This window comes from Mirounga leonina, unplaced genomic scaffold, assembly GCF_011800145.1.
Source record: "Mirounga leonina isolate KUSES-001 unplaced genomic scaffold, KU_Mleo_1.0 Mir_154, whole genome shotgun sequence".
In the NCBI taxonomy this organism is placed as follows: Eukaryota; Metazoa; Chordata; class Mammalia; order Carnivora; family Phocidae; genus Mirounga; species Mirounga leonina.
This window is the reverse complement of record NW_023270389.1, coordinates 51358449-51370815: the sequence shown is the minus strand read 5'-3', so window position 1 is coordinate 51370815 and position 12367 is coordinate 51358449. Positions and strand designations below refer to the sequence as shown.

Below are 12367 nucleotides of genomic sequence, written 5' to 3'. Positions count from 1 at the left end.
ACTGTTTGTGCTCCCAGAGGCTTCAGACCTCCTTATGTACCCTTTGTGCACCTGCAGCTGGACTTCATTTAACTGCCGCTTAGCATGGGTGATCAATGTTCTTGTTATTGTATGTGTTTTCTGAATGGGCTGAAGATTTCCCCCCTGCGGTATACTTTCCATGATCTCCAAAGACCAAAGCACCCACTTCACTGGGTAAATCATACAAACATTAACAAAAACCTTGCAAACCTTTTGGGATTCTATCAGTATATGATATTCTGCTGCTCTCTTGTTGTATCATGCTAGTATGACTAGCTACTGCAAATCTTTAGTACCTTAAGCTAAACCCTATCATCAACAGGTAAATAAAGCTTTCTCTGAACCCCAGTTCAAAGGATCCTGTTGGTTACAGTCTGAAGCCTGAGGACTGGGCGTTTTAGAAACATCATCAGAGAAAAACAACTTTCGAGCCCCACCGGAGAAGACCTTACCAAGTACTCCTGACCAGTGACACTGCTGCAAAACTAAAAGGTATTAAGCCTTGGGTACACACAGCTAAAAAACACTCCACCTGACACCTGGCCCATACAGATGCTGCAGACCTCTAAACCAAATTGACAAGGAAGAGAAGTAACTGACACTGAGGTAGACTGCTTCCACTCAAGATGACAGATCAAGACTTCATACTATAAACATAAAACCCATTCTCCTTTTCCTTTAATCTGGCACTCCCTGGGAAGATTAACATTCTCAGGCCCTTGCTAAGAGGGGGTAACCTCTTCTTTCAGGCTAGGAGAAAATCTAACTGTGCTCTTAACTTTTCACAAGTAAAATAAGACATCTAATTGGTCAATTCCCCTGAATTCACACTGTTGAGTTAAAAAGGATCTACGAGGAGGCTTTCATGACTCAGGATTTATTCCTTTTGACAGGTCTGTATTTCTCTGGTTAGGGATAAACATAAACGAAGCTACGATCAAGAACTGCTCCTTAATACTTAAAATTATTGCAAAATCCGTTGCTAAAGCAATTGCAGCCCAATAAAAATCCTTACTCTAGCAAAGTTGCCCTTGATAGGAAAGTAGCTCTTGATTATCTTTTTTTTTTTTTAAGATTTATTTATTTATTTATTTGACAGAGAGAGACACAGTGAGAGAGGGAACACAAGCAGGGGGAGTGGGAGAGGGAGAAGTAGGCTTCCCGCTGAGCAGGGAGCCCCACGCGGGGCTCCAACCCAGGACTCTGGGATCATGACCCGAGCCGAAGGCAGACACTTAAGGACTGAGCCACCCAGGCGCTCCACTCCTGATTATCTTTTATCTGAGCAAGATGCCTGTCCTTATGGCCCACCACCACCTGCTATGCATGGGTTAACACTTCTGAGGAAGCTGAAACTCAATTACATAAGATCATAGAACAAGTGACTTGGCTTAAAAAGGTAGCTCCTTCCCTGGGGTCTTTGACTTACTTAATTTTGATTAGTTTGGGTCTTGGGGACTATAGCTCTATAGTACACTCCATATACTGGGAATTATCTTGCTTATATTAATCATAGTAATTCCCTGGTGCATTGTATTCTCTCAAAAGTTTTAAATGCATGTTCACAGCTGCTAACCATCAGGCAAATGATCTAAGACTTGAAACATCTGGGGGTGCCTGGCTGGCTCAGTCGGTATAGTGTGCGACTCTTGATCTTGGGGTTGTGAGTTTGAGCCCCACATCAGGCACAGAGATTACTTTAGAAATTTTTTTAAAAATTAAGAGATTTCAAACATCTAAGGAACAAAGAAAATGACCAACTTAAAAAACATGGACCTGAAGCCATGACCTGTGAATATCCCAGAGGTTAAGCCAACATGTCATGACCTATGGATATCACACAAAGGAATAACAAAAACTGCTATAACTTGAGGTTGGTCACTGAGTAGAGCTAAGGCCTTCAATTCAATTCAATTCAATTCACATTTCTGTTAAGCTGAGAGTTTGACCAAAAGGGGGTAATTAATTGTAAAAAACAGAAAACCACAGACCCAAATGGCATTACTTAGGCTGAGTCCTCATACCAGAGCTTAATACCTAATCTACTCAGAGTTTCAATTTCCCCCACAAAAGCATTCTTAACTGGTCAGTCAGGAATTTTCTGATGGGCACCAAAAGTGCCACATGGGCCTTCCATCCCCCAAAGGAAGAGGAGGTAATCTGCATGATAAGACCCCCTGCTCATCCCCCTAAGGGAAAGTGACCTTGCCTGGAACAATCCTTTTCTTTTGCTAATAACTTTCTTGCCCTACCCTCTTTCCTATAAAAACCCTCATTTTGTACAGTTCCTGATTCCAGAATCATTTAATAAAGGCAATTAGATCTTCAAATTTACGCAGCTCAGTTTTGTCTTATAATATAGTGGAGGCATAGATTGTATAGCCCACTAAAACTCAAGTCTGGCTTGAAAAAAAATACACTCAAAACATTTATTGCTCTATTACATTATTTCTTCTGTGAATGTTTTATGTCTTTTGCCTACATTTAGACTGTCAATATTTTAGGTTTCTAACAGTACTATATACATTAAGATTACATTCCATTCTGTTCTGTACACATCCTATTTCCTATTCCCCCCCCCCACCTGTGTTTACCTCCCAAAAAGCTTTCAGGGGGCCCTCTTCAACTTATGCTCTACAGTCATCAAAATATTCTAAATCCTCAACTTCTCTTAACATCTTCAGATTTTTGCTCTAGCTGAATCCTGAATCCCTCCTGATGGCTTCCCCTGTAGTTTTTTCTCCCGTGACTGGGCACAGAGGTAGGGGAAAGTGTATTCCTTGCTCTTTAGGGCAGCTCCCAAGCCTTCCTTCCTGAAAGGATCTCCGACTCTCGTGCTTTTGGCTTATATCTCCCATCACCCCTCCCTCCTGCACTCATCTACCACAGCCCCTCCCTTTCATTTATCACTGAATCTAGATCCTGGCTCACTGTCACCCTCCAATATTCTTGTCCTAACTCCTGGTGACCTCAATATACATGGAATTATCTCCTAATTTCTCTGTTCCTTGAACTCCTCTCCTCCAGGGATTTCTGTACTCCCTTCCATGCCCTAGGTCTTTTATTACCAGTAAGTCCAAGCTTTCTGTTATCTCAGTTTTGGTGCCTCGTTCTCTATCACTTCTTTCTGGCTTGCTCCTTCAAACACCCCAACAACAACCCCTGTGAGGTTTTTAATTCATTGTCCTACCACTTTTCACTCACAGCTTTTGATTTCCTGTCTCCCTCTTACCCAGCCTGAATTCCACAGTGCATAAATACAATGTTGTACTTCATACAAACTCAACTCCCTGGCCTCTCTCTCTCTCACATCACTGTACTTGCTCCAATTCTTGTCCCTAGTTTTCCTGTCTGCTCCTATTTCACACCATTTCCTCTTCCCTTAAATCCCTAACACTTGCTCCCACACCCTCACACTCCACTGATGACTTCTCTTTAATTACAAAATTAGAAGCAATCAGGAGAGAATTTCCATAAACACCCACTACTACATCTACCCACTTACTAGCTTCTGTAATCATATGCTGTACATTCTCTCCTGTTATTAAATATCCACTCTTATAGTAGCTGCTAACCACATATTACTACTGAACATTTGAAATGTAACTAGTGCAACTGGGGAATGTAATTCCTAATGTTATTTAATTTTAATTCATTAAATATTTAAACTGAAGCAGTTGTAAATATTAAACAACTTTACTGTTTTGGTGGGACATTTTCTATTTTAATGGTGGAAAATTTGGCATCCAAACTGAGATGTGCTGTAAGTAAAATGCAAACTGGATCTTGAAGATCTAGTATGAAAAAAGAATGTAAATTTCTCTTAAGTCATCTTCGTAGATTACATATTGAAATTAATATTTTGGATATGCTGGCTTCAAATATTTAAAATTAATTTCATGTTTTTTACTTTTTTAACATGGCTACTAGAATGTTTTTTTTTTTTAAAGATTTTATTTGTTTGAGAGCGAGCGAGCGAGAAAGAGAGCACGAACAGGGGCAGAGGAAGGGGGACAAGCAGACTGCCCTCTGATCAGGGAGCCCAACGTGGAGCTCCATCCCAGCACCCTGGGATCATGACCCCAGCCAAAGGCAGACGCTTAACCGACTGAGCCACCCAGGTGTCCCTAGAATATTTTAAATTAACATATGCAGTTGGCATTATATTTCTACTGGACAACACTACCACGGAGGATGAACTGTCCACGTTTAGACTAAACAATGGAACATGAGGCCCATCACCTCTTACCTACAAAAAGGTACAGCTCCACAATTATTCCTTCTCTTAATTTTTCCCACGCTACAAGATCTTTCCCGTTAACACAAAAAGTTACTTTTGTCACGTGAAAAAACAAGGACACAAAACACCCACTCTTAACCCACCTCTCCTTCCAGCAGCTACCGACCCATTTTTCTGCTCCCCTTGCAGCAAAACATCAAAGCAAAGGTTTGTCTATACTCATAGTCTCTCAATTTCTTTCCTCTCCGTTCTCTCTCGAACGCTTTGGCCCCCATCACGCCATTGAAACTGCTATGATGAGGACTCCCAACAACTTCCACGCTGCTAAAACCAACCGCCAATTCTCAGCCCTTTTAATTGGCCTGTCAACTTTGAGCACAGAGCTGACCACTCCCTGCTCCCTGAAATGCTGTCGTCGCCTGCTTCCGGGCCACCAGTCTCTGGGCTTTCCCTCTCCCTCGAGGAACTCCCGTCAGGTCTCCTTTGCTCGGCTCTCCTCGCTTAACACTGGAGTCCCTGGGGCCTCAATCCACGGACCCCCTTCTCTTCTCCACCTGCACTCACTTCTGTATAAATCGGCGGCAATCTGCAGCTTTCAATGCCTGTCAGAGGCTTACGAACATCAAATTTACATTTGCAGCTCGGACCTCCCTTGGGGCGGATCCGCACTGGGTGCCACAGGTGGCCGAGTGGTAGAGGACCCGTGGGTTTGGGGATTCAGTGGGGAGGACGAGGCGTGGGGCTAAGGGCGCGGGCCTGACCTTCCGGACGGTCCGCAGCAGAGAGCCCAGCATGGAAGCCGCCATGTTGTCCGCCGCAAACGCCGAACCGCCGGAATTTTATTGACGGCCCAATGCGGCGACGACGCGAGGGGCGGGGCCCGGGGCGCAGTGGGCGGGGCGGAGGGCGGATCTTTAACCTACAGCTGGAGGGCTTACTTATTGGCTTTGCGTTCTCGCGGTATTTCACGGAACATGAGCAAGTTACAAATCCGGAAGTGCGACTTTGATACTGTTGGTGCGGTGTGGCGCTCCTCGCTTCTTGCTGCCATACCTTCAGTTTTAGATGCTGTTAAACTGCCTTCGTCCCTACCCAGCTACTTTCCTTCCGCTCCCCCTCAGCTCTTCGTCACCAATTTCTCTTCCCCAGAGTCCTTCCCGGTCTCGCTCAACCTGCTCCCCCTCCTCCCATGTCTTCCATCCAGTTTAGGGTGCTGTTTGCCATAAACCTAGAATTATTGCCAGCTCCTCCTTCTCTGTAATTCCCTCTGTAGATTTTCAAATCTTTTCTGTCCACTATAATGGCGATAATGATTGTATTGGTGATTCCTGTTTATATGTCTAGGATTTTTATATACATTAAAACACTTGGAGTTCTGGGCGGGGGGAGAGGAAGGAACATTGCCTTTTAAAAACTGCTTTTTTCAGGGGCGCCTGGCTGACTCAGTTGGAAGAGCATGCGACTTTTGATCTCCCAGTCATGAGTTTGAGCCCCACGTTTGGTGTAGAGATTACTTAAATATTTTTTAAAACTGCTGTTTTCAGTCTGTAGTACAGGGAACTTTTAGGTCATCTTCATAGCAGATGGCCTTGGTCTGGAATGAACACTTTGAGAGGCCCCTTTCCTTTGGATGTAAGGGTAGTACCACCTACCCACGGTTCTGGTAGAAGAGTATCAAGGAGTATGTATTAGCTTGGCACAGACCTGTATCTTAGGTGTGTTGATGGGTGAAGTGAGGAGATGCCCATGTGCTATTTACATCTTCTGGGAAGGAAGTTGAACGCAGACTCCTTTCTTTAAAGTTCCAAGTTTATTGGAACATATCTAATGGACAGGGGAGGAACTGACTGAGGCCAGCTGGCAGCAAAGAACATGAGTCCCTGTCATGGTAGAATCAGAAAATTCTCGGCCATGTCAGGTAAGTATCTATTCCTAATGTTAGCCCTTGCAATGCCTTTCTCTCCCCGCAATTGAGTCATCTGTAATCAGCTCACAAAATGAGTGAGCCAGCTTTGTGTACGGTGGGCTTTTGCTTCCTTTCTGTAAAAATAGTTCTGAAAGCATCTTTAATCAGCATTAGTAGCTTTAAAAAAAATGTGCTAAAATATATACAATATAAAATTTCCCATCTTAATCATTTCTAAGTGTATAGTTAGATGGTATTAAGTACATTCACATTATTGTACAACCACCACTACCATCCATCTCTAGAACTTTTTAATCCTTCCAAGCCGAAACTCTGTACCCATTAAACAGTAACTATCTTCCCCCACCTCCATCCCCTGGCAACCACTCTTCTGCTTTTGGTCTCTATGAATTTGACTCAACGTACCTCATGTAAGTGGAAGCATACAGTTGTCCTTTTGTGACTGGCTTCTTTCACTTAACATAATGTCTTCAAGTTTCATCCATGTTGTAGCATGTGTCTGTGCTTAATTACCTTCTATGGCTGAATGATACTCCATTGTATGGATAGACCACATTTGGTTTCTCTACTCATCTGTTGATGGACATTTGCTTTGCTTCCACATGTTGGATATTGTGAATAATGCTACTCTGAACATGTATGTACAAATATCTTAAACAGCATTTGTATTTTATTAGGCTGTTTTTCACTTTAAGAAGTGATTAAAGTAATTTAATGGCTAGGAAGATAGGCAGCTCTCAGATAGTAAGAGAAGACTTCAGGGTCTTCTTTAATTAATAGTGTTGGTTTTGTAAAACAGCCTAAGATTTCTCCTCCAAGGCACTCTCCTCCATTAATGTGTATGGAAGCTTGGCAAGGCTAAAGAAAGCTCACTTTACCTTGAGTTTTCCTAAGAAGTCTCTGATTCTCTGTGGCCATTTGACAGAAGGCGGGGAAGGCTGTTGGCCATACTGTCCTGGAATTCTAGGATCAGAAGAATCATCATCAATCACGCATTTATTCATCCAGTATATACATATGAATTGCCTATTATGTACACCTATTATGTATGTGTATGTATGTGTGTGAGGTGGGGTAATAAGAGAATCCCTGAACTTCTGATACTTATATTCAACTGGAGATTACAGAGTTAGATAGAAGTGGAGATAATCACCATTGTCAGGTATATTGCCTTTGCTTTTTCTGTATAGTCTTTCCTTTAGAGGCTAGAAGGTACTTTTTGGATGGATAGATAAAAATTTAATTGTTAAATATTTTGAGATTTGATTATGAGAAAGTATTCTAGTCACCATGTTGGTTCTGAGCCTAATGAAATAAGAACCATTGAATGGGTGATGAAATTGAGGCACAGAGAGGTTAGGTGACCTGCCAAACTCACAGAGCTAGGCCCAGACCAAGGCCCATGCTCCTAAGCCTCACTCCACATTGTCCTCTGGAGGAGCAGCCGCTCAAGGACAAAGGCCTGACTTCTGTTATGGAATCCTTGCTTATAAAACATATCCATTGGTTAATGTCCAGATTTCATGCCATTTCAATCAAAACTTTCAATGGGGAGGAAAAAAACTTCCAATGAATTTTTTTTCTTAACAGGATAATTCTAAAATATATGTACAAGAATATATACTTGGATGAGAATGCAATTTTTTTTTTTAAGATTTTATTTGTTTATTTGACAGAGAGGGAGAGACACAAGCGAGAGAGGGAACACAGCAGGGGGAGTGGGGGAAGGAGAAGCAGGCTTCCCGCCGAGCAGGGAGCCCATCGCGGGGCTCGATCCAGGACCCTGGGATCATGACCCGAGCTGAAGGCAAACACTTAACGACTGAGCCACCCAGGCACCCTGGGAATGCAATTTTTGAAAAGGAAAAATAACAAATAGCCTTGCTCTACCTGATATTACAATGCCATATATTATAAAGCCATAGTGATTAAACTAGTGTAGTACTGGAACCAAAATCAGCAGACAGGTAAAGGAACTAAAGCAGGGAGGCCAAAAAGAAATCCCAACGTAATTACAATTGCTTATGTATTAAAGGAGGTGTAACAGTCATTGAACAAATGGTGGTAGAACAACTAGTTAAGGATTCAGGGGAAAAAAAATTGTTTCTTTAAAGATTTTTTTTTTTTTTAAGTAATCTCTACACCCAGTGAGGGGCTTGAACTCACAAACCCAAGATCAAGAGTCATATGCTCTACTGACTGAGCCAGCCAGGCACCCCAGGAAAGTGATGTTTAATTATATCTTTACCTCTTACCATAGGTAGATTAAGGAGTTAAATATTCACAAAGCTTAAAAAGAGAAACAGAAGAAAATATAGATGAATATCTTTTTATTTATTTATTTTTAAAGATTTTATTTATTTATTTGACAGAGAGAGACACAGCGAGAGGGAACACAAGCAGGGGGAGTGGGAGAGGGAGAAGCAGGCTTCCCGCCAAGCAGGGAGCCTGATGCAGGGCTCAGTCCCAGGACCCCAGGACCATGACCCGAGCCGAAGGCAGACACCTCAACAACTGAGCCACCCAGGCGCCCTGATGAATATCTTTTTAAACTTAAATCCCAGTAGACAATCCTCAGAATGTCTAATAACATGACAAATATTCAACCTCACTAGTTTCCAAGAGAATGCAAATTAAAACAATGACAATTTAATCTAGCAAATTAACAAAGGTTAAAAGAAAGTTCAGTGTTATTGTGGGTGTGGGGAAATGGATAATTTCCTATCCTAGCAGTAGCAATATAAATTGGCATAACTTGTCCATAAAATAATTTGGCAAGAGTGTTTTCAAAATTTTTATCTATTGACCCAGTTATACCACTTTTAGGAATCTATTTCAAGAGAATGCTAAGAAACTCTAGAATTTTATAAGGACATGTGCCATGGGATTATTTAGAATAAGAACAAATAAGTATCAGTCTAATAGTAGAGGGAGAGTTAAATGAATTAAGAAATAACATGTTGTAATTCTAGTTTACAAAATCTGATGGGTTCCAAATTTCAAAAAATGTATGTTTAAAGATACAGGTATAGTTATAAGAAAGAGAGATAGATACGTAGATGATAGATAGATAGAAGATAGATAGATAGATAGATAGATAGATAGATAGATAGATAGATAGAAAGAAAAAGATTAAGAAGGGGTCACCTGCCTTAAGCGTCTGCCTTTGGCTCAGGTCATGATCCTGGGGTCCTGGGATGGAGCCCCTCAGCGTTGGGGTCTGCTTCTCCCTCTCCCTCTGCCCCCCTCCTCGCTTGTGTTCTCTCCCTCTCAAATAAGTAAATAAAATCTTAAAAAAAAAAGATTAGGAAGGAAATAACTCAAATACTGAGTAATGACTGAATGACTAGATTACTGATTGCGTTTTTAGAATTTTTTTTCAATTTCCCTATAATTTATTTATATTTTTATTTTTTTTGGATTTTATTTATTTGACAGAGAGAGACACAGCGAGAGAGGGAACACAAGCAGGGGGAGTGGGAGAGGGAGAAGTAGGCTTCCCGCTGAGCAGGGAGCTTGACGCGGGGCTCGATCCCAGGACCCTGGGATCATGACCCAAGCAGAAGGCAGATGCTCAATGATTGAGCCACCCAGGCGCCCCTCCCTATAATTTATGTTTTACCTTTAGACTCACAGAAATGTTGACATTGATTTAACAATATTAATCTGTCCTTTTCTTTTTATGCCTCTATTATTTCACCCAAAGTATCCAAAATATGTGTTTCTCCAAGGACATGAAGGAAGTGGTCATGCCCTGGTCCCAGTAAATCTCCTCTGCTAATCCTTGGGGACCCGTGCAGTCAGGACCCTGGACAAAGCAGGAGGAAATGAAGAAATCAGGGATGCTTGCTTCATTCATATTTAGTACTAAGTCATTCACTGTCCCTTTGGGCTTCGTTTCTCTGGCTCCTCTGTGCCTACCATCAAAGTAGTAGTTCCTTTAGTGTCTAGTCTATAGCTAGTAGAGGATTGATCATTTCCTTAACCTTTCTGCTTTGGGGGAGGATTAATTATTCCTTTTCATTATTTTGTAACTGGTAAATACCAGGACTCCTTGGCTGCAGCCCTTGGAATCACAGAGGAAGAATATTTGCTTGGCGTGTGCCTATCCCCTAGGGACCCTGTCTAGCCCAGGAGTCCAGACTGACTCATGCAGCTGATTCAGCAACTTCCTAGGACCTGAACACCCTCCTTGCTTTACCCCTGCAATGCTTCTGGACCCTGGTGTTCTCCGGGAGGGACCTCGAGGGCCAGGCTGCCCACATATGGAAAGTTGGATATGGTTTAACTCAAAAGAACGACTTCTTGGGCTTTTGGTGGTCTGTGTGTGGGGACAGCTATGAGAGGGGGGGAAAGGAGGAAAGTAGGAGTGAAGGAAAAGATCATGTAGAAAGAAAGGCACAGGGAAGCACACGCGCGCGCGCACACACGCAAGTATTTTCAGCCCTGGCTCTGAAATGGTGTGTATGGGTGATCTGCCTTCAATAAGCACTATCAGCTGAATAGTAACCCTATTGGTGTACCAGCTTGGCCGTGGAGTGTGGGTGGCCTGAGCACGCACTTGCAAGAAGCAGCCGCTGTGGTCCCTGCCTGGGAGTCTCCTCCTGGAGCTACATGCTGTGCATTGATTGAACACAAGGTGGCAGTATTACCACGCCGAGCTCCCATGCCCGCCAGGCCCTCCTCGCCCCTTTCTCACGCCCGGGGTCTGATGCAGACTGGAAAAAAACACACACACACACTGTCTCTCTGTCTCTCTCTGTCTCTCTCTTTCTCTCTCCAAATAAAGTGATGACATAATATGTTCAGGTAGGACCTGTGTTTAAATTTTTATTTAAAATCGGGGCGCCTAGGTGGCTCAGTCTGTTAAGCGTCGGACCTCGGCTCAGATCATGATCCCAGGGTCCTGGGATCGAGCCCCGCATCGGGCTCCCTGCTCCGTGGGAAGCCTGCTTCTCCCTCTGCCACTCCCCCTGCTTGTGTTCCCTCTCTCGCTGTGTCTCTCTTTGTCAAATAAATAAATTAAATTAAAATTTATTTAAAATCAATTGACATACAGTGTATTATTAATTTCAGGGGTAGAATTTAGTGACTCATCCGTTGCATGTAACACCCAGTGCTCATTACATCACGTGCCCTCCTTAATGCCCATCACCCAGTTACCCCATCCCCCCAGCCACCTCCCAGGACCTGTGTTTTCAATTGAGTTTGCCTCTTTTGTAGGCATCATAGGCAAGACAGGCTACGTGACCGGTAGGGCCCAGTGCCAGATGAGAATGTAGGTCTCTTTGTTCAAAAAGCAGGAAAAAGTTGCTGTTAGAGGTTGTAAAATATAAGACTGAGCTCAGGCGCAGTGAGACAGTACCTCAAACTTACCTCTGGCACGTCTTGCTTATTGCTCTGTAGCTTCTCCGGGGTCACCGTACAACACCTAAGGAACCAGGGGCCTGCTTCTCACTCACACAGACACGGTTACCAAGTGCAGGGCCGTGGACACTGGTGGGGACATCCAAACCAATGGGGGATGGAAGCTTATGGAGGGGACATCTGTGATGCGTTGTCCCGTGACTCCAGAGGCTCGGCGATGTGGAGCTCCAGCCATGAATGGAAGGACACATCCTGACATTGTCTTTCCCTCCTTGCTCATTCCACTTGCTTTGATCCCTCACTCCTGCTCCCCAGGCTGGCTGCCCATATCTACTACTTGACGTAAACCCTTGTCTTAGGGATTCTGCTTTTGGGAGTGATGGGGGAGTAGCAGGTAAATTCAGACTAAGACAATAACATCCCATCCAAACAGATCATCCACATTTTGTTGATTCTACTTCTTTTTAAACTTCTCCATTCCCACTCTGGCTCCTCTAGGTCAGACCCTTTTCATCTCTTGCCTGAATTAGTATCAGCTGGATTCCTAATTGTGCTTTTTCCATACTCTCCTTGTATTTCTTTAGTAATCTCTACACCCAACATGGGGCTCGAACTCACAACCCAAAGATCAAGAGTCACATGCTCTTCCAACTGAGCCAGTGAGGCACCCCTGCCTACTCCCCCCTTGTATTTACTTAACCTATCTATCACTTTCCTCACAAAAACATCCCCTCTTTCCTGCTGCTAGAGTGAAGTTTCTAAAACACTACAACTCCTCATTCTTGGTAGCTCCCCATTGCCTACAGAATAAA

At 43.2% G+C, this 12367-nt stretch overlaps 1 protein-coding gene across 3 annotated transcripts in view; it reads right to left on the bottom strand.

Annotated features, from left to right (window-relative positions):
- Nucleotides 1-5130, bottom strand: part of MRPS14 (mitochondrial ribosomal protein S14) — a 29342-nt gene extending 24212 nt beyond the window's left edge. For 2 of the 3 annotated variants that reach the window (XM_035010753.1, XM_035010756.1), the window contains exon 1: nt 5023-5130. In XM_035010753.1, the coding sequence (XP_034866644.1) occupies nt 5023-5067 (45 nt within the window). In that variant the 5' untranslated portion in view covers nt 5068-5130. Of the gene's footprint in view, nt 1-4825; nt 4982-5022 lie in introns of those variants that run through there. The other variant, XM_035010754.1, reaches the window with a different exon arrangement.
- Between the last annotated feature and the right edge of the window lie 7237 nt (nt 5131-12367).